Source organism: Dunckerocampus dactyliophorus, chromosome 10 (genome assembly GCF_027744805.1).
Source record: "Dunckerocampus dactyliophorus isolate RoL2022-P2 chromosome 10, RoL_Ddac_1.1, whole genome shotgun sequence".
Classification (NCBI taxonomy): Eukaryota; Metazoa; Chordata; class Actinopteri; order Syngnathiformes; family Syngnathidae; genus Dunckerocampus; species Dunckerocampus dactyliophorus.
Genome location: NC_072828.1, coordinates 17192420 through 17213634, shown reverse-complemented (window position 1 = coordinate 17213634; position 21215 = coordinate 17192420). Strand labels below are relative to the sequence as shown.

The following is a 21215-nucleotide window of genomic DNA, read 5'->3' as shown; positions in this document are numbered from 1 at the left end:
TATCAACCTAACCTGTGCTCCTGTAAAAAGTTGAGGTGCGAAATAAAACTCAAGAAAATCTGCTGGAGATGATAAAGTGTCCTCCGCGGTCTTCTCAAACCTTTTCAAGTTCAGGCTGGTGAAAGTCCTAAAGAACTTAACACCTAATATTACAAAAATTACAGCTTTTGTTTTGTTTCTCATAGTATAACTTTTCATTTCATATTTGAACATTATGCTACTAAAATGACTTTGTTTTTCCTCATAACATTACGAGTTTATTCACATAAAATTGCGACTTTTTTCTGTAATATTTTGACTTTAACACCGTAAAATTACAGCTGTTTTTTTTTCATTTCGGCTGTGTTCATTTTACATTTCCAAATATTTTAACTTTCCTACAAATTTTCTTCTTGTAATTACTGTATGTCCATATTCCCATAATATTTTAACTTTATTCTCGTAACATTTTTCATATTTCCACAACCTAATTTTCCAAAAATTACAACTCATTTGTCGTTTGTTTCTCATAATATTATGACTCGCAGGTATGCTGGAGCCTGTCTTGTCAATCAGTGGTGGCATATTATCGATCTTAGTGGGGATTTAGCGCCCCCCTGTGTCGTGTGGGCGCCCCAGCGGCCGCGCCGACTTGTTATGAGCGCAGACTCCAGTATACCTGCACACTCTTGATCAAAATCTTAAGACCATTGCAAGAAATGACATTTTGCACTGTTGGATCTTAAGGAGGTTCTAAGTAGAGTTTCAAAATGCAATAAAAAGAAATGGGAGAGAGTATTATTAAAGTAAGTATTAGTATTAAAATTTCATCAGCTGATCAAAAGTTTAACATCCATCCATCAGTTTTCTATGCCGCTTATCCTCACAAGGATCACGGGTATGCTGGAGCCTATCCCAGCTGACTTTGGGCGAGAGGCGGGGTCCACCCTGGACTCGTCGCCAGTCAATCGCAGGACGTTATTCACACTCACATTCATACCTCTGGACAATTTAGAGTCGCCAATTAACCTAACACGCATGTTTTTGGAATGTGGGAGGGACAACAGCCTTTTAAAGCCAAAATCTTGGTGAAAATGTGGATTTTCTGTCAGGTATTCACACTGTCATGATCTCTTGATGGTAAAAGCAGAAAAGCTTGCTTTCTTTGAACATGGTTGGATTGTTGAGCTGCATAAGCAAAGCAGCGCGCCATTGCTGCTGAGGTTGGACGCAGATCCTGAGGGTTATGGAACAAAAGTAAAAAAATGTTCACCAGCTTTGAGCCATTGGATCCGATTGGCTGTCCGTCAAGACACGGGACGATCCTCGGCCCAAATGAAGATTGTTGCTGGTGCAGTCCAATAACCATCAGATGACATCTGCAAAAGAAGGGTTTTAACGCCTAACACCATCCAGCCGGCACTGCTCAGAGTGAAGATGGAGAGTGTGGGAGTAGACCAACACCTGACTGCATGGGTTATAGACTACCTCACCAACAGACCAAAGTATGTGAGGCTCCGTCACTGTGTGTCTGACATGGTACTCTGCAGCACAGGTGCCCCTCAGGGTACGGTGCTCTCCCCTTTCCTCTTCACCCTCTACACCTCGGACTTCACACACAACTCCACACAGTGTCACATCCAGAAGTTCTCCGACGACACAGCCATCGTTGGGTGTGTTTCAGAGGGGAATGATCTGGAATACAGGACGGTCATCAGGGACTTTGTCAGCTGGAGTGAGCTTAACCAGCTGCAGCTCAACACCAGCAAGACAAAGGAGATGATCATTAACTTCCAGAGGAAAACATCTCACTTCACACCGGTGAACATCCAGGGAGCAGACATAGAGTTGGTAGACAGCTACAAATTCCTGGGTGTTCACCTTACCAACAAACTGGACTGGTCCGTCAACACCCACGCCCTCTACAAGAAGGGCCAGAGTCGCCTGCACCTGCTGAGGAGACTGAGGTCCTTTGGTGTGTGCAGGACTCTTTTACGGACCTTTTATGACTCTGTGGTGGCCTCAGCCATCTTCTACGCTGTGGGCTGCTGGAGAGGGGGCAGCACGGAAAGGGACAGGGGCAGGATCAATAGACTGATCAGGGAAACGAGCTCTGTCCTGGACGGTCCTCTGGACTCCGTGGAGGAAGTGGGGGAGAGAAGGATGTTGGCTAAGCTGACATCCATCATGGACAACACCTCTCACCCGCTACATGACACTGTTGTTTCCCTGAGCAGCTCCTTCAGCACCAGACTGTTACACCCACGGTGTAAGAAGGAGAGGTTTCGCAGGTCCTTCATACCGACCGCTGTCAGGCTCTACAACACCTGCACCACCTGAACCATGTTGTAGTCAATATGCATTTCTTTACACTGTTCTCTTTACTTGCGTATCTTGCTTGCTTGCTGCTGTAACAAGTAAATGTCCCCGCTGTGGGATAAATAAAGTACATACATACATACATACATACATACATACATACACTAAGAACAAAAAACGTCTTCAAAGGCCTCGTCTCCTTCAACACCACAAAATTGCCTGTTTGGAATTTGCATGAGCACCAAACATGGGACATTGAAAGGTGGAAGAAAGTTTTATTCTCAGATGAGAAAATTTTTTTACCTTGACGGTCGTGATGGCTTCCAACATAACTGGCATAACAAGGAGATCCCACCTGAGATGTTTTCCACACGGCACAGTGGAGGGGACGCCATCATGATCTGGGGTGCTTTTTCCTTCGATGGAACAATGGAGCTTCAGGTTGTGCACGGGCGTCAAACGGCACCTGGATATGTAGGGATGTTGCAGGGGCATCCCTCATGATTGAAGGCCCTTGTCTGTGTGGTAACGACTGGCTTTTTCAACAGGACAACGCTGCAGTTCACAATGCCTGCCTGACAAAAGGACTTTAAGAAGAACCACCTCACTTTTTTTGGACCATACTGCATGTTCCCCTGATCTAAATCCGATTAAGAACATTTGGTGGACGGCAAGGGAAGTTTACAAAAATGAACATCAGTTCCAGACAGTGGATGCCCCCTGTGAAGCCATCTTCACCACCTGGAGCAGCATTCCAAACTATCCTCCTGGAAATACTGGCATCAAGTAGGTCCGAAACTAATTTTTGAGGTGATCAATAGCTGAGTCCTTTTCTGAACATTTTATTTCTATTTTGATCAGCTGATGAACAGCCTAGTGCAAAATATAAATTATTGCAATTTGATCAGGAGCTATATTCATTTTTTTCCTCCCCAACAAGAGATCTTTTAAACTTAGTTCAGCTATAGATTAAAATTTAAAACGGATTTAAAATAAAAATGGCACAAAACATTCCCAGGATCTCATAAGAGTTAGAAAAAGTACAATTTGTCACCTTACTTTATAGCCTTTATTAAGAGTGTTTAATTTGCTTATAGACAAGTGGCAAATATTTTAATAACTTTTTTTAAATGAGGTTTTGAGTCATTTTCCTGTTTTTTATTGGGACATAACTGTCTTTATTTTGCACTGCAATGACAAACCTCTGCACGTTCATTTTACCACCAGTATTAGTACAAAATGTCTTACAAAAAAAAAGCGCTTATCCTTTTTAGGCAGTCTGGGTAATGAGGACAGTTGACTTGTGTACACACCAAACAATGAGTGGTCAACCTAAAAAGCGTTCCTGCTACTGGAGTGCTTCATAAATCCATTTAAACACTACACTGAGACTATATATGCACAAATAACTGTACAGTGCAAAAATAGGCAAGTTGACTTTAACAGCATTTGACTTTAGAGGTTCCGATGTCGAAATTTCGTTGTGATCATTTCTACCTAACCAGTTGAGTGGGCTTTTAAATTGGGGACTGACAAAAGCATAAAAAAACAGCATTACATGACAAGGAATACACAAAACAAATATTTTTACAAACAAAATCTGCAGTAAGCAAATAGGTTTTGTCATGTGTCAACACCACCACACGGGGTTATTCTAAAAGAATGAACCGGCTGCCAAGTCACGAGTGCTCTACGCACAATCAAGTGTTATTTCCTGTCTTAAAAGCTTTCAATATGGCCTCCACCTGCAGCACTGGCAACATCAGTGCGATAAGAGAATTCCTGCCAGACGCACATAAGCTTATCACCATCTACTGCGTTGATCACTGTTGTTATACGATGTTTAAGCGCCCCTGTGGCAGCCATTCAAAACTTGGAAAACTCCTCTTTCAAATGGTCACTGACTCATTTCGTGACAATGCTTCAAAACCGCAGCAATGAGTCATGAAACCAGTCCATTCTTTTTAAATAACCCCGTATATTTCCTAACAACGCAGGTTTTGACAAAACACACATAAATCACGCCTTACACATTTCTGGAGGGTCTAAACTGCAAAAAAAATTCTGAAATGTGTTTTTTGATTTTCTAGTCCTGACATTCATCATGACATCTTCATTTGTAATCATATTTCGATCATCATCGTTATTAGGATAACATAATTATACAGAGGAGTGGTTTTCAATGTGTGAAACAGGCCTTGCCTGGGAGATGCAGCAGCTTGAAAAAATGTGAAAAAACCCTTTCAAATCTGCTAAACTCAAGTTATGTTTAAAACATGATTTTTTTTCTTGTTAGAGTAAGAGTCGGGGCCGAGCAGAAAACTCCACAAAATATGCTGCAGTAAATAAATGTTTCGAAGAGTAGGGCAGGTCCCAACCATATCATATTGTCTGTATCACACTTTGAAAACCTCTGCTATCTAGAATTCCAATCATCATATTTGACCCCTAAATTGTAAACAAACAAAACTCCTCCCACTGGGTGAGTCGTCTACTTCAGCCTGCTTCCAGTGGTTCATAGACAGTCTGTTCTTTCAACTGCTCCTTGCCTTGAAATGGTGTATATTATAACTCATCCTTCAGGGGGGACTCTGTGTCCTCTTCTCCCTCCTCCTCATCCTCCTCGTCCTCATCCTTCTCCTCTTCATCTTTTTCCTCCTCCTCCTCCTCCTCCTCCTCCTCATTTGCCTCATCTCTCCTCTGCTTGTCTTCTTCCTCGCGCTTCTTTCTCTCCTCCTCATCCTGGCTATCTTTCATCTTCTTCTCCGCATCCTGATAGGGGGGGAAAAAATGTAGGGGAAAAAAAAGGGACGAATATTTCGTGTTGGGACAGAACTGACACAAGAAGAATTGACACAAGAGGGAGACAAGCTAAGATACCTTAGTTTTGCCCCATGTGTCGTCGCCTACTTCCTCAGCCAGTTTGGGGTCATTAGTGATCAGGAAGTTGTCAAAGATGGTGCCAGACTTGACCTACAGCAAATACACCAGCAATGCAAATGAATGAAAGATTAAAATAAACCACTGAGGTTGGACAGCTTGGAATTCGACCAACACTTTCAGTCAAGACGTGTGTGTGTATATCTATCTATGTATGTATCTATGTATGTATGTATATATACGCATGCACACATCTATATATACACTCACAATTTAAAAAAAGTGGCTGCACTGCCTCCAGTAGTGTTTGATTTTTTTGCTCAATCAGATTTCAGCTATGTCAGGGGTGTTCAAAACTTCAAAGTATTGCCCAAAGCTTAATTTTTATTGGCCCAGGGCACATTTATATAAATAAAATTAAACAAAAAACTTTGGAAAAATACAGCAAAAAGGTAAAATATAAAAGACGCTGAAATGTTGATACTAATAACAACACAAAGCTTGGCCTTTAAATGTATATAAAGTTATTTTTTTTAGCCCTTATTAAATTTAAACATACCAGTACATAAAAATATCAAAGTGGCCCCTCTGTGGAAAAAGACTGGACACCCCTGTTCTATGTGTTGCCATGTCAATCTAATCTGCCCAAGGCCTTCAGAGTCAGGAGTGCTGGTGGATGTCACTTCAACACTGAGCAATGGGTCTGTTTTTTTTTTTTTTTTTTTTTTTTTTAAACCAATCAGATTCGCCTCAAAGGGCCACAATAACAACATTTTTTGGTCCTCTGATTAGCTGATTAGAGCAAAACAGTTTGACAAGCCATGTTATGCTCACAATGGCTGACGAAGTAGGAAGTACAGCAGCGAGTTTGAAGAGAGAAAAATCACACTTCCTTATTGGTTGAAGTGCATCACTAACGGTTCCATATCAAAACCAGTCATTTTGTGTGATCTCTGTAAAAGGGTATAGAGGGTTGATTCTATTATCTTACCTGCCACAGGTCCAGTCCGATCACACCAATGCTGTCATACTTGTAAATCTCTGCATCAGCAGTGTATTCCGGGTTGTTAATCTCGGGGTGGACCCACTTGCCCTTGTAGGCAGGGTTGCTGACCTCTTTGGGCTTCCATTCACCCTATGTGACAGCACAGAAAGCCAGACTCTGTATTTCCTACAGAACCACTCATTTCTTCTCAAATATTGGACCACTTGCTGTCAATTAAGCACCAGCATTCAAATGTATCACCTTGTATTCCGGGTTAGCGATCATGGGAGGCTCCCACTCTCCGTCCATTTCATCGTCCCAATCATCTGGTTTCTTGGCATCTGGATCTGGAATGTTCTCGGGCTTGTCCCAGCCCTGTGAAACGGATCACCGAGGTAAGCCACTTTCATTGTAGTGCCATGCAAGGTTCAATGAAGTGTGACCCCGCTCACCTCTGGTTTGGTATCATCAGGATCGGGAATCTTCTCTCGGTCATCCCAGTCTTCTGGCTTCTTGGCTTCAGGGTCCTTAACCTTTTTGGGGGGCAGGAAGTCCCAGTCATCCTCCAGGCTGCCGGACTCGACCTTCTTGTTGTCTATCTTCACCTCGTACGTGTTGTCAGGGTTGACAATCAGCGTGTACAAGTGGGAGAATTCGTCATCCTGCCAAGCAGAAAAGACTACAAGTGTTAGGAATGTTACGTTTACAATCAATTAAAAAGCTGAAAACACTGATGCAGGAACTTTACAAGCTGCGCTGCCAGAGTTCCTACATTTTACTGGTCAATATACAGAGGCATGGATTTGTGGGGTTATGGCGCCACTGACAGGCGACTACAAGAAATGCACCCACCATCAATTAAAACATTAGGGAAAATACATCCATCCATCCATTTTCTATGCCACTTATCCTAATTAGGGTCGTGGGGTGCGAAAATACAGTAAACACAAAATAGTCTTAAGCCATCATTAGATGTAGGGATGCACCGATCCACATTTATTCACTTTCGAGCTGATCCTGATACCTGAATTTGCATATCTACCGATACTGTTCCGATCCTAGAGGCCTATTTGCTTTAATATTATCATTATTGTTGGTTTTATATGAGACTGTAACAGCAAAAACAATGATAGTGTTTTAGTGCAGGATTTTATTTTAGGTGTCTGACAAACAGTGACAGTATTTTAAAATCAATCAAAAAACACATCTCATGTCTCTCAAGTTGACGAAATATTCTATTAAGTAGAAGTATAGCAAAAATATTAAACCATTTTAATACTTACGTTTTTTTGTATAATTTTTTAAAATAATGTCAATATACAGAAATATAAAAGTGTTGACAACTTCAGGATAAATAATAAGAAAGATACAAAGTTGGAGGGTGGGGTGCGTGGTAATGTCCAGTTCGGCCCACAACTTAAAGTAGGCTTTGACTTTTGGCCCCCCCTTGCGATTGAGTTTGACACCCCTGATGTAAGGGATGGATTATAAATACATGAGATATTCAAGATTCAAGATTCAAGAGAGTTTTATTGTCATGAATCTTGAATCTACAGATAAAGACAGGTGGTATCGTGAATTTCCGATAGCTGAATTACGCCTGGATGAAATCAGCCCAATCTCTTAAATTAAATGTGTTTTAGCAATGCTATTGTGACCATAAGACTACATCAGGAGGTTGCGTTCAGCCACAACCAATGTTTAACCGGGCGCCAAGTAGAGACACCAGTGGTTATTGGCATTTGTAGACCAATTAGTTGTATCTTACAGTGGTTAACCTATCTCTACACTTTTATGACAGTTGGGAAGATGAAAATGTGACATTAACTAACAATCTATTTCCTATGAGAAAACTGTTTTGAAATTACAACAACTTTAAAGTCAACCAGCATCTAGGAATGAATTGTGCTCACATTTAGAGGTTCCACTGTATTTACCTTTACTATGCTGTGGGGGGAAAAAAAATACAAAAAAGACAAAGCTAGTGGTGACCTAAAACATTTGCGCAGTACTTTTTAGGTGTAGTCATTTGTGGACATTTTAATGCATGTCAACCTTTAAATGTAATGCTTTTTGCTTGAGTAGGAGGAACATACAGTATGTTTACTTACTTTACGCAACCACTTGATGACTCACCTTGCACCTGATGTCTTTGTTAACCAAATGGTTCTTTCCCTTATAGTTGAAGATCACATGGACTTTCTTCGTGCCGGGTCCACAAATATCAGGACCTTCACACACAGAGAGGTTAGAGGTTCAATGTGAGAGCACAGATTTAACAGTAAACAATATGCTGATGCAAACATACCAAACATAATGTTGTAGACGGAGTCCCCGTGCATCTCCTCCTGCTTGAGGTCCGATGGGAACACTTTGACGTATCCACCTCCGCAGTCGATGTTCTGCTCATGCTTCACGGTGAACTGGATGACGAGAGGCTGGCCCTGGTTGCTGAAGTCATCGAAGCGGGAAGACAGCGCGTAAAAGCGGGCATCCTGGCTTGTCTGCAAACCTACCACGGGAACAGGGTTCATTTAATGATTGATCATACTGTTTCTCTCCCACATCCCAAAAAAACCAACATGGTAGGCAAACTGGATAATGAATGTGAATGGTTGTTTGTCTATACTGTACTGTCAGCGGAGTTGTACTTCACTCACTTGGTTAACGCTTAAAACTGCCTTTGCACCACTTTTGTGGAGTTTTATTCTAGTTCAGTCAGTGACTGTTTAGCATCCCATTACTGAGCTAACCACTAACTATCTACCTCATTACAGCTTGTGTTATATTTTGATTCAGGACATGTCCGTCATGTCTGTCCGTTTTGTAACAGATTCCTTGTGAGAGTTTGTATACAGTTTTTGATGTACTCAGTACATTACTGTCCAGTGGGATGTTGGATTTCTGTGCTTTATGTTGTACATTTATATGACTGAGCTCTTCACCAGCCCTATAAAAAAGGGCCTGTGCCTATATTTCCACTACTGTGTGGTCACTTTTTGTTCTGTTTATCATATATCATCTTCAATCTTCTGTATGCCATATCACTATTTTTTTTCTTCTTATTTTATAATTTTATTTGAGTTACCTGCCAGCAGATTGCAACTGCTCTTTAATGCTTCATTTTAAATACCATTTACCACAAAAACTAAGCAGTGTTTTGCTGTTTGTTCCCTTACTGTACTGAAAATTAACCTATGTAAAATCATGACCTTCACACCAAGGTACGTACCACACCTAATTGTTAATGTTAATATGTTACACTGCCGAAAAAGTATGTAATTTGACTATGAAAGATAATTTATATTTAATGTAACAAAAACATCTGGGAAAAAAAAAAATTTCATCATGTGTCACCACTAACGAGTCATTTCGTGATTGAATTCAGGGAAAATTAGCAATGAATTAATAAAATGCTTTAATGTTAATATACATTTTTATATTAATTTTAGATGGCAAATACTTAAGTGCGAAAATAGATACTTTTTGCATTTCTTTACAACATTTACCATATGTCATGTTCTTCAGCATGCAAACACACTGCAGCTGAATCAACAGTGCCTCTACTGGTAGAGGCCAAGTAGTGCACTATTTTGCCCCCATGCGATACATGCAACCAAATAATATACTGTATGTAGTGTAATAGTGGGGTCTTTTCCATACAAATGGGTCCCATGGGAGGTTTCTACCCTTAACACAGGGATGTCCAAAGTGTGGCCCGAGGCGCATTGCCTCAATAAAATTAAACAAAATAGCAAAAATGTGAAAACAAGGAATCTTTTGAGTTTCAGTATGCAGCCTTTGGTGCAAAAACGATGTTTTAATAATGCCACCGTTTATTTTAAAAATAATGAAATTACAAAAAAAAGCTAAAACAAACAAAGCAAAAATGTACTTCAATAGTTCGGATTTTTGACATGAAGTTGTATGACATCCACATCAGCATTGCATTGTCCCCTAAGTCCAGTTCTGGTCAGATTTCTGTGATGAAGAACGTAGTTCCGCTTAGTTGCTGGGGACAATTAAGTAAAGAGTTTGGCTTCTAAAAATAATATGCCTTCAAAAGATTAAAACATTTGCATCACAAAAATGCCTTCTCAAAAACTCAACCCTCACAAAACGCTCGGCGTTGTATCTGCCTCCTGTCGTATCCCTGCACGCTGTCGCCAGTGCGTTCATGTGACGAAGACACTCACATTTTCTTCCGCTGTGGAACAGATATGTAAACAAGATGGCCGTGGCGCTCCGTCGCGGAAGTAGATGAGAGCGTCTTCGTCACATACACATGATTGTACAGGCGACAGTGCGCAGGAATACGGTGGGAGACAAATATAACGCCAAGCCTCTTGTGAGGTCTGATTTTTTTGAGAAGGCATTTTTGTGATGCAAATGTATTCATCTTTTGAACGTATGTAGTTTTGGGAAGCCAAAGTCTACTTAATTGTCCCCAGCGACTAAGTGGAACTACGTTCTTCATCACGGAAATCTGACCAGAATTGGACATAGGAGACCAAGTGGGGGGTGAGTCTCTGATATTGGACAACAATGCTGATGGGGATGTCATACAACTTTATGTAAAAAAAATCGGAACTATCCCTTTAATATACACTTGCATGGGGGGCAAGTGAAGCAGTGATCAACCACATCCAGCAGATGGCCCTGCTCCTAGATGTTTAGGATTGTTTTTGGCCTGATTCAATTACTCCACTCACCTTTGTCTTTCTCTGCATCGCCATAGAACTTCCCTGCAGTCAGGACAAACTTGCCATAGTCTGTTTTGTGCTTTGATTCCTCCCACCGACTCTTCCAAGCATCTGTGCACACATAAAAAAGTGTTAAAATGTTTAAAAATTTGGTAATATGAAGTGCTGTGCTGTCCACCTGCATGGAGTATGTCACATGCAGAGTATGGGGGAGGGATGGTGAGGTTACAGTGAATGACCAGGGGAGGGCTGTACAGAAGGGGGAAGGGGAGAAACATTGGGGTTTGACCATAATTGGTGTGGGGCGGGAATCAAACAAAATTGGGGTGGATGTACCCTACATAAAAATGCATGCACTGTAGAATTTAAGGAAAAATCGACCAGCTACAATGCTAACATGTGTTACAATAAGCTAACTATAGCTATGGTCACATACAACCCATTCAAAACCCTAGTTGTATTCATAGTGAAATAATACATAATAACACATCACTAATATATAATTTAAGAGTATATTTAATGGGAAAGGACCTCACCCCCGTCTTCAAATTGCTCTCGGAAATACACAGAGGACTCAGCCAGGACAGAAGCGGCCGACACGGCCAAAAAGAGCAGCGACAAGGCAGTCATGCCAACGAGCAGCCGTCAAACGACCGTAAAAAAGTACCAAAATAAAGTAATATTAAGTCTCCTTGATAGCTCTTCGCCCTGTAGCAACTGCTGACTCCCCCTTAGTGCCGTTTCACTGAAATCATGCACCCCCCTCTCGCCTCTCGCCTCGGAACAGATGTCCCAATCTGATTGGCTGTCAGCACCGGAGCTCAGCCAGGAAGTGAAACAACTATCAGCCAATTGAAGGACAGATTTGTTGAAGAGCTGCAGCTATAGCCAATCGGCGCAGACCACGCGTTTGCTTGATAACAGAGAGCGTGATGCATTAAGGGTGCATCCCAGTTAAGTGACAGTTTATGCCTACATAAAATGATTATTAAATCCTAACCATTTCAAAACATTCGTCGTATTCTAAAGTCTTTATTTACACTAGTAGTCAGAAGGGAAAATTAAGAACATTCATTCTCTTAATACGCTGTTTAAAATGACCGTGAAGCGTCATACAATCTATTAAGGTCTCACGGATCACATGGGTGTGGTTTATTATCATAGTTATCGCCCTACGATGTAGTGCAATTATAAATTCGTGATTCTTTTTGCGTGTACAGAAGAAAGAAAACCATTATGAGTGTCATTTATAATTTTTAATTTCCAATGTTCAACCATCCATTTTCTGTACCGCTTGCCCTCGCTAAGGTCGTGGGTATGCTGGAGCCTATCCCAGCTGTCTTTGGGTGAGAGGTGGGGTAAACGCTGGACTTGTACAGAACAATGTAACAATTAAAAGTGTAAACATTTAAAATATTTACAATCAACATGGGAAGTAAAAATCAATTCATGCAACTGATATTATCTTAACAGGTTTGAAAAACGTTTTCTTTATTTTTCCCCAAAGTGCTGCAGATGACATTTTGAAAACCCCTGCTCTAGATTAAGCACTAATTATTCTTAAATGATTCTTAAAGGTGCCTGGTAACAATTCAGTGCCCTTTAGAGTTGTTTCAGAACACCAAAAGGTAATTTAACATTGACAAGAAGCTCCTACTTCAAAAAGCACAGTGTGTACGATGCTAAAAAGTAACGGTCAGTAGTAACCCTTAAATAAAAGATGACCTTAAGATAGTGCAACATAAAGTTGGGTGAAGAGTGTGGATAGGCTATGTGTGTGCAAAAAGTCTTACGCCACCATGAGATGTTATATTATATCAATATAACAGACAGCTCTGATAGAACTAAGACTTTTGCAGAGTTTAGAGTGAAACGTGTTCATCTTAAAAGGAGTAGCCACATGACGACCAGGTGGCCCGTCTGCGCGTCTTTGACACTCTACAACAAATAGTGCTTTGCTCTCCCCCACACAGAGTGTGCTCTTGTGTGACCTGCTCTTTGTGACCTGGACAGACACGTGTTGCACCTGTAAAGGCATGAACCACCGCACCCGCTCCAGGTCTGTCTTCTAAGGAAGAAAGAAATTGATCCGCTGAGGTATGGACTTGCATCCCTGGGCCGAGAACAGTCTCTCCTCTTTTGGAATGTACAGCATGGCCTTTGCCACCTCATCCAGGGTGGTGTCGTCTGTCTCAAGTCCTCGAGCCGTGAAGGCGTCCTGGGCGCAGAGCTTTACGTGACGGTATTCCAGAGGTAGGAAGGGGACGAAGAAGTCGATGAGGTGGCCCGACATTAGCTCACTCTGGGCAAATCCACCTGGAAGCAAACCAAAATACAGTGTCACTGGACATTAAAACTCAAAAACAGCTGGAAAAACAAACAAGAAAATACCTTGCGACTCCATGGTTTCGGCTCTGAGTCGATGTTCCAGATCTTCCATCCCGATGTCCTCTCGGTTCTGCCCTGAGTGCCAAAAGTCCAAGGCTACATCGTTGATTGTCGCTCCTCCAATATTACTGCAGAGTCAGCCAGCACAGAAAAAAGCGTGTATAAATTAAGTTGTACTACTCAAAACATGCTCTACGAAAATACAAAACAAAAAATAAAATCAAGAAAAACTAAATCCACATAGGTGAGTTTAGCTTTTTTTGTATTTATGTGATGTCACCACCGTGCTGGCAAAGATAACCATAGAACAGGAAATTCATCTTACGGTCAAGTCGGAAAGCAGTGCACACTGTCCTGGCTGCTCAGTACAATATGGCTGAGATGACAATAATTACATACCTGTAGGAAGTATAGGTATAGGAAGAATGCATACCATAAAGATATGTGATGAGTCTAACCCCTTCAAATGAAGTAAGAGCATGTTCATACGTGCTTGACATTTAAGTAAGGGTTTAAGTTTTAATTAGGGCTGTCAATCGATTAAAGTATTTAATCGTGATTAATTGCATTCTGTCCATAGTTAACTCATAATTAATCGACAATCACAGATAGAAAAAAAAGGTTGTTATCTATAATAAGTGGACCTTTGAAAGATCATTTAAAAGTTTTTAATACCCCTATCAACATGAGACTCGCTTTATACAAATTTTTGTTTATTAAAAATCCTCAACTCAATACAAAATGGACCTCAATGAAAAAAACAAACACAATGTACAACAAGTAGACACTGGTGGGGTAAACTGTCTATCACTCACATATCATTCTCTTCAAGCAAATAATTTCACAAAATATAATTGTGATTACCAATAAAGGTTTCCAAAAACACCCAACAGCTACGTGAAATAAAAACAGGGTGTTAGAAAAATAAATATGAATCAATTACAAAAAAAAATTGAGTGCTCAAGGACAGTCAGTAGTTTACAGAACTAGGACTGTGCCCATATACTGTAGTGCAGTATACTGTAGCTTATACTTCACTTTGAAACACTTTTTCCCAGAGACAAACACACACAAACACTTTTTCATGCTTTTCTTAGTCTGAGGACATCAACGACCTGGAAGTATGACACCGCGGGTCTTTCAACGTGCAACTTTTACTCTGTCTTCTTTGACGAACACAGCCTTTCAAGCACAAACGCTAATAAATCGCTAATAAGTATCCATCCATTTTCTATACCGCTTCTCCTCTTTAGGGTCACAGGGGCATGCTGGAGCCTATTCCAGCTGACTTCGGGCGACAGGCGGGGTACACCCCGGACTGGTCGCCAGCCTTATCGCAGGGCATATAGACAAACAACCATTCACACTCACATTCATACCTATGGACAATTTAGAGTCTCCAAGTAACCTAACATGCATGTTTTTGGAATGTGGGAGGAAACCGGAGTACCCGGAGAAAACCCACGCACGCACGGGGAGAACATGCAAACTGAGGTGCAAATGTCAAATACGCTTGAGAAATTAAAGTTTACTGCTTTTGATATTCTTTTGTACTCTCATTATTTTGCCATGTAATTAATGAAAAAATGGCCTAAAAATGTTGTTAATAATATCAATTATCAATAATCATCCATTGTCAATAATTGATATCAATTATCAACAATAATTTGTAGGACAATTATCTTCCAGCTAAATTTGTTATCGTGACAGGCCTACTTGCAAGCTTTTACTGCCATCTCATGAGCGCTGTGTGCGCTCGCTCACTTCTACCTTTGTCGCATTGACACAAGCCCCAAATAGCTGTCCTTGGCTATGCCTGCCGGTAACTAGCAGCTCGTAATCCAATTTTTAGCTTGCAGTTCACAGCAAAAAAATCAGCCAAGAGACGGCTCGCCTCTTAAAAACACTTGTTAGTTGTACCGCTGTATAAATGACAATAAAAAATACCTGCAGTGCACCAGTACCTTCTCTCTTCTTCTCTCTCACAGCGACAGTAGATACAAATAACTTTGGTCTTGTCGAGAGAGCCATCTGCCAGGGCTTTGAAGCTGGACGTACCATTCAAAATACCTCCTTTCCTGCTCAGTATTTGTTCCCGCTTGTGGCTCCACAGTTACGAAACGTTACATGTTTAATTTCAAGCAGTGATCCTGTCTCTACTTACTCATACGCAACCATCGAAGTTACGACTGAGAACATTTGAATATTGACAATGTTTTGTTTTTAGTGGTTTTAACTTATTTTCACACTTGTTTGGTTTCCTCTCTGACATGGAGGTTGTGTTTTTTAGCAAGATAAGTGAACTATTTTTTTTCTCATGATTCTGTGACCCGCATATCTTAGTTGAGAATCTGGATAAGGGTGCAGTTATTGCAGAAACATCCTTCCTCCTGGAGATGCTGTTACAATATCCAGCCCAATAAAGGTGGAACCAACCTGAGGAAGAGGAAGATGGCCTTTCGATAATTTACGCCATCCACGTTGTCATAGTGGTCCATGTAAGGCTTGATGGCATCGATGAGGCCTGGGTGGAGCTTTTCAGCCTCGTCAAAGATGAACAGCGTCTGGGAACAACGGAGAACCATGTCCCGGATTGCCTCTCTCAGTTGACCCTGTTACAAAAAGAAAAAAAAAATTAGAGCATCAAAATTAACATTCCAAAAGTGTTCTGCTTTTTATTTGGCTTGTCAAGCCAGGATGACAAAGTGAAAAAGTGGTGACGATAAAAAAAAAGGAACTCATAGACAAAGTCGCGGTGCTGTTGCGGTGCTCAGTACTGTTTGGCTAAAGTCGCATCCATCTGTCGTCTCCCACATATCCAGCAGTCTCAGTATGGAAGCGTAGACTTCCCGGTCTCTGGCCACCTCTTCCAATTCCCGCGCTGACATTGAGGTGTTCCCAGGCCAGCTGCAAGGCTTAATCCCTCCAGCGTGTGCTCGGTCTACCGAGGGTCCTCCTACCGGCTGGGCATGCCCAAAACTCCTTACCAGGGAAGCGTGCAGGAACATCTGAAATCCTTACCCTCTCTCTATGGGTGAGTTCAAGAAACTAACTTCGGCTGCTTTGGTCAACGATCTTTCTCTTTTGGTCCCTAGCCAAAGCTTGTGGCCATAGGTGATGGCAGGAACATAGATCAACGGGTAAACAGTGACAATTAACGTTATTAAGTTATCAATAATAAAGCGTAGGATGAGAATACACTGTGCCAAGTGCATGTGAAGAGTTACTGTTTTTTGCGATAGTGTTTAACTTGTTTTTACACTTGACACTATGACAGTTAGAATGTTAAAAGTGTGAAATCAGCTCATCTTCAGCAGGCCTCCCTTTTCCCTACTACATGCGTCCATCACTCGTCGCATAAATTACTAGTAGTGGTTTGAAAGAACAGATTATACAAAAATGCCTACATTTTTCACAATTATGAATTTACTTTAACAATGGCCATATATTGCTGTTCGGCTCAAGCAAGATGATTGGTCACGTATATCTTTGGATGGTAATTCACATTTCTGTAACACATCCACACACACAAAAGCAGTCTCAAAGGTGCAATCAATATACATTCATGTTATTACTATAGGCTATACATGAAATGATAGCTAACATGAGAAGCCAAACTTTGCCAAATTGCTATCATTAGCTGACAACAAACATAACTAGTGTGTGTGCTATGTCGGTGTAGCTTACGTATTCAAAAACAGGAAGAGGGTAGGACACAATGCTTGCAGTACGTTCGGACATTAGCGCCCTCTGAGCAGCTGGGGAACTTGCCGCATAAACTCCCTTTAGATCATTGCTTGTACCGTTAATATAGGTTTGATGTTCACAATTTCACCATGGGACTGACTATTTTCTTTCCATTGTTTCGTATGCTGAGATTGCTTGCCTAATGGCTTTAAGAGCAGTTTATAGTGCTTAATGTAACAATTTGTTTAGTTTGGACTTTTCACTTCACCTGTGCAATAGTAATCAAACGTCATTTGGAAATCTACCACAGGGATTGTGTAACATTTGCATAGAGTGGATCATGACCACGGTGTCCTACCTGGGCTGACGCCAGCTTTCAAAAAGTCTCCCGTCCTAAAAGTGTTATCATTCCAGCTCTGGACCCTTTTTTAGGTTCTCACTGGACATAGACCAGAATGTTTCTGGCACTGATCCCTCACAGGGCAAACAGGCTTCTGGCTGACCTACCTTGTACGTGTCCACCAGTCTAGCGTGTGGAAAGTGGAACGGGGCGATGAACAGGCGGACACACTCGCTCTTTACCCCGTCACGATAAAGGTTATCTGCAATAATCCTGGCCACAAAGTTCTTTCCGGTACCGGACCAGCCGTGGAAGGACAGTGTCAGGGGCTTGTTGGACTCCGGGTTGTTGATAAAACCCTGGATGGCTTTCAGAACCACAGACTGGGCCAGGTGCTGACCGTGAAGCTTGGTCTGGAGGTCTCTAGCCAGGCCTGCAATAAGTCATCACAAAAAATATGTTCATGCAAATAAATAATATATATATTTCTATATTTACATTATAATTTGCTTTTCTGTATTTTCCTGGCTTTAGTTTTTTTAAAAGGAAATGCAGTAATAAACGCATTCCTAAATTCCTAAGAAATTTGCATGTTGGCCACATATCAGCAGATCAGGAAGACCTGGGTTTGAATCTCCGTTGGGCATCTCTGTGTGGAGTTTGCATGTTCTCCCCGTACGTGCGTGCATTTTCTCTGGGTACTCTGGTTTCCTCCCACATTCCAAAAACATGCATGTTAGGTTAATTGGCGACTCCAAACTCCATAGGTATGAATGTGAGTGTGAATGGTTGTTTGCCTATATGTGCCCTGCGATTGGCTGGCGACCAGTCCTGGGTGTACCCCGCCTCTCCCCCAAAGTCAGCTGGGAGAGACGCCAGCATACCCCCGCGACCCTAATTAGGATAAGCAGCTTAGAAAAAGAAGGAATGGATATCACACTGTGCATTTTTATCGATTTCTCGATGCTCTTTTTCAGGAAGTGCATTATTAAACTACCGACTCACTACCATTTCACTTCAAATGCAGAGGTGGCGGCTGTGGAAAAGAGTCAGGACCCAACGCCAACGGCAAAATCTACATCAAGTTAAATGGAGTAACGGAGGAAACCAAAGTACTTGTTGTCAAAGACATCAAGGATCTCTACTAAAAGGAGTAAAAGACAACTCAGAAAGACTTGATGCAGCTGTAGTCGTCAACAATCAACTATAACAACGCTACAATAATAACATACAGTAGATTGATGCAAATTCAACAATATTAAGCAAAACCTTTCATTCCCTGATCATCACCAGTAAGTAAGTATTCAATTTATTCCCCAAAATTACTTATAAGACTCAGTTAAAATTTGACTCAAGTATTTGCTTCACATGTCTTTTTTAAACGTCTCCATTCATTCTAACTTAATCATTTTCCATTATTTAAAAAATCCTATATTACTATCCTTGTTTACGTTTTTCCTATGATGTGAATGAATTCTCAGGAAAGAGATTGCTTGCTTCCTACTCATTTTCAGACATGCCGAATTGTGCAAATGTAACCATGTGACGTTCGTTAATATAACTTCTTCAGCTTTTTTTTTTCTTTTACAGATTTTCCAGCATTTTACTTCAGTAGTAAATTAAATATGTGCATAAGTCTACTTTAATTTTCTGTACAACTTACCTTGTTTGGGGCAATAGGGAAGCTGGAGCCTACACACAAATCTTTACATAATATGTAAAAATAATAAACTATTCATCATGTATATCCAATGTAATAGTGTGTGATACATTACATTACATCAATTTATATATATATATTTTTTTAAGTTACAGTTATTTTAAAGTTACAGTTATTTTTAAATGTATTTATGATATTATTTACAGACAGATCACAGTTTGTGGACAGTATAGCTAATTTCTCCATTTAAAGATTGCTTTCATTTAAAATAGTTCGATTTATGCAAAATTTCAAGCACCATGGTCATGTGAATGACGACTGTCATATTGTAATCCTGCCTCCATATTGTCTAGGATGACTAGCGTGTTTTCCCAGGACATGTCCGGTCCTGGCCGTTTTTTTCCCCCCTCAAAAGTGATGAAAATGTCCTGGTTTTAACTGTTCTTCAAACTACAGGTAGAGATATTTGGTTGTTTGAAGTAATGTCTTTATTATTCATATAATTACTGTACAACATTTTCCTATCCGTATGGAGGCATGGGGGGGCGGGTGGTTCGCACATTATAGCGATCTAATTTATCTTATTTATTATGTATTGTGTAAAACAAAGACATGAATAACATCGAATTAAAAGCACAAAATGAATGCCGACCCACTATCCACCAGTTCAAGTTCCAGCCACGTTTTTCCAGAGAGACTATTACATCGCTGTTTGACGTGTGTGGTAAAAGGCAGTGCGCTAGCATGAATTAACTTGAGACAAATGTGCACATTAGCACTCAATAAGTCATCAAAACTTACCTTTATGCATTCCCACATAGTATTACCGTTTGAGACCAAATATGAGGTGAAAGAAAAATGGTAAAAATACACTAGTAGTCTATCTGTGCGGCATGAGATAAAGTTAGCACACGCACAATGGACAGCCGTCAAGTGAGACGGATGTAACAGAGAGAATCCGGCCACTTTTCAAAATTAAACAAAAAACTGAAATAGTGGAAATTATTTTTTGTTTCTGTGCAGCCCGGTACCAAATGACGCACGCCTCGGGGGTTGGGAACCACGTTCTAAGGCATCTTTGAGTAAACACCAAGTATCATTTGAGTGTCTCATTGTCAGCCGAGTGTCCTGGTTTTTGGTAATTAAATACGGTCACCCTAATACTGTCCTTTACTGCGGATACAGTATAGTCTGTCCCATGACCAGTGCAATTTATCCAATGACTTTCATGCATAAAAAATGCACTTTGTTTGCACGAAACTACAGGGAGCAGTGTTTTATTAAAGCAGACTACACACTAGTAATCAATAAGTCATTATAACGCTGCTATGTGCTGTTACCATCCAGTGCAGGCGCGTACATTTTCAACCGTTACCTGTGATGTTGTTGGTCACCCTGCAGTCTCCAGACTCACAGCACTGACCCAGGCTGCAGTACCAATGGTACACCAGGCTAATGTAGTCTTGGGGAAACGCCGCCCAAAGGTCCCTGGTAGGAACTGTCCACAAACCTCACCAAGACATTCAGTTTAGTAGGTCATGCGTGCTATTATATAATAATGTTCTTTTACCTTGCTGCGTCGCATCGTCCTGGTGGGGCTGACACTCCCCCTCCCAAATGTTGCAGTAAATGTAATTAAAATAGTAAGTGGACGCATTGGAGAGGGTCTCCAGCCTGAAGAAATGACTGTGTGCGGGGACAGCCAGCAGCAACAGCAACGGCAATAAGAAGCGGATAACCATTGGAGGAAGAGGTCGACCGTGGCCGTAAACTGGACACAGCATCTAATGAGCCATCGAGCTATCACTGCATGACTGTCCCGACGTCTGTCGATGCTACCATTGGAGGAGGGGCGTACCAGATTTCTACGCCGGAAGTTGACTATCAGAGTTGGACACATTTGCACATTTCAGCACACTATTTAAGAATACCCTTCTGACGTAGCGTAGTAAATACGCGACAAACAGCGCGTTCTGTTCAGTTGACATCTTAAGAAATTGGAGCGCAAGCGCAACACTGCCCACCTCTACACAACACGCATGTAATGAAAGCGTAGTACACAATGTAACGAAGTCCGCCATGTTGGAAAAGCCAGCTGGGAGGGGCGAGGCGCATGACAGGGTACAATGAATTCCCTGGCTCTGAGCGGTTAAGATCAAATCTTAACGTAAACAAGAACCAGTATAATTGTGTCACATTGTTCACATACAATGTGGGCAACAAAGTGCATCGTTGACATTCTATGACAGTGTATTTTCTGCCTAAACCTTTGAT

At 41.1% G+C, this 21215-nt stretch overlaps 2 protein-coding genes across 3 annotated transcripts; both read right to left on the bottom strand.

The window, feature by feature from the left end:
* Positions 1 to 3344: 3344 nt before the first annotated feature.
* On the bottom strand, positions 3345 to 11669 carry calr (calreticulin). The gene is made up of 9 exons (XM_054790234.1): positions 11403 to 11669; positions 10876 to 10977; positions 8472 to 8675; positions 8300 to 8394; positions 6616 to 6825; positions 6425 to 6538; positions 6170 to 6313; positions 5179 to 5271; positions 3345 to 5070 (listed from the first exon to the last, which is right to left on the bottom strand). Exons 1-9 carry the CDS (start codon positions 11494 to 11496, stop codon positions 4864 to 4866), a joined length of 1263 nt encoding a protein of 420 aa, XP_054646209.1. The 5' UTR covers positions 11497 to 11669; the 3' UTR covers positions 3345 to 4863.
* A 424-nt stretch (positions 11670 to 12093) lies between these two features.
* Positions 12094 to 21014, bottom strand: tor3a (torsin family 3, member A). 2 transcript variants are annotated; one of them, XM_054790235.1, is made up of 6 exons: positions 20512 to 21014; positions 20317 to 20451; positions 17449 to 17714; positions 15691 to 15866; positions 13258 to 13382; positions 12094 to 13182 (listed from the first exon to the last, which is right to left on the bottom strand). In XM_054790235.1, exons 1-6 carry the CDS (start codon positions 20723 to 20725, stop codon positions 12935 to 12937), a joined length of 1164 nt encoding a protein of 387 aa, XP_054646210.1. In that variant the 5' UTR covers positions 20726 to 21014; the 3' UTR covers positions 12094 to 12934. The 2 variants fall into 2 exon arrangements, with proteins under 2 accessions (XP_054646210.1, XP_054646211.1); XM_054790236.1 differs by having other exon boundaries at positions 12095 to 13182; positions 20317 to 20439; positions 20512 to 21012.
* Between the last annotated feature and the right edge of the window lie 201 nt (positions 21015 to 21215).

Bases quoted from the DNA above. Each gene is read 5' to 3' on its own strand.
- tor3a (XM_054790235.1), bottom strand. From the start codon at position 20,725: ATGCTGTGTCCAGTTTACGGCCACGGTCGACCTCTTCCTCCAATGGTT. The intron at 15,867-17,448 runs GTAGGTCAGCCA...TTTTTGTAACAG, and splicing joins GACTGGTGGACACGTACAAG to GGTCAACTGAGAGAGGCAAT. The intron at 13,183-13,257 runs GTATTTTCTTGT...GTTTGCTTCCAG, and splicing joins CGAAACCATGGAGTCGCAAG to GTGGATTTGCCCAGAGTGAG.
- calr (XM_054790234.1), bottom strand. From the start codon at position 11,496: ATGACTGCCTTGTCGCTGCTCTTTTTGGCCGTGTCGGCCGCTTCTGTC. The intron at 8,676-10,875 runs GTGAGTGGAGTA...TTCCCGTGGTAG, and splicing joins CGATGCAGAGAAAGACAAAG to GTTTGCAGACAAGCCAGGAT. The intron at 5,071-5,178 runs GTATCTTAGCTT...CCCCCCTATCAG, and splicing joins ACACATGGGGCAAAACTAAG to GATGCGGAGAAGAAGATGAA.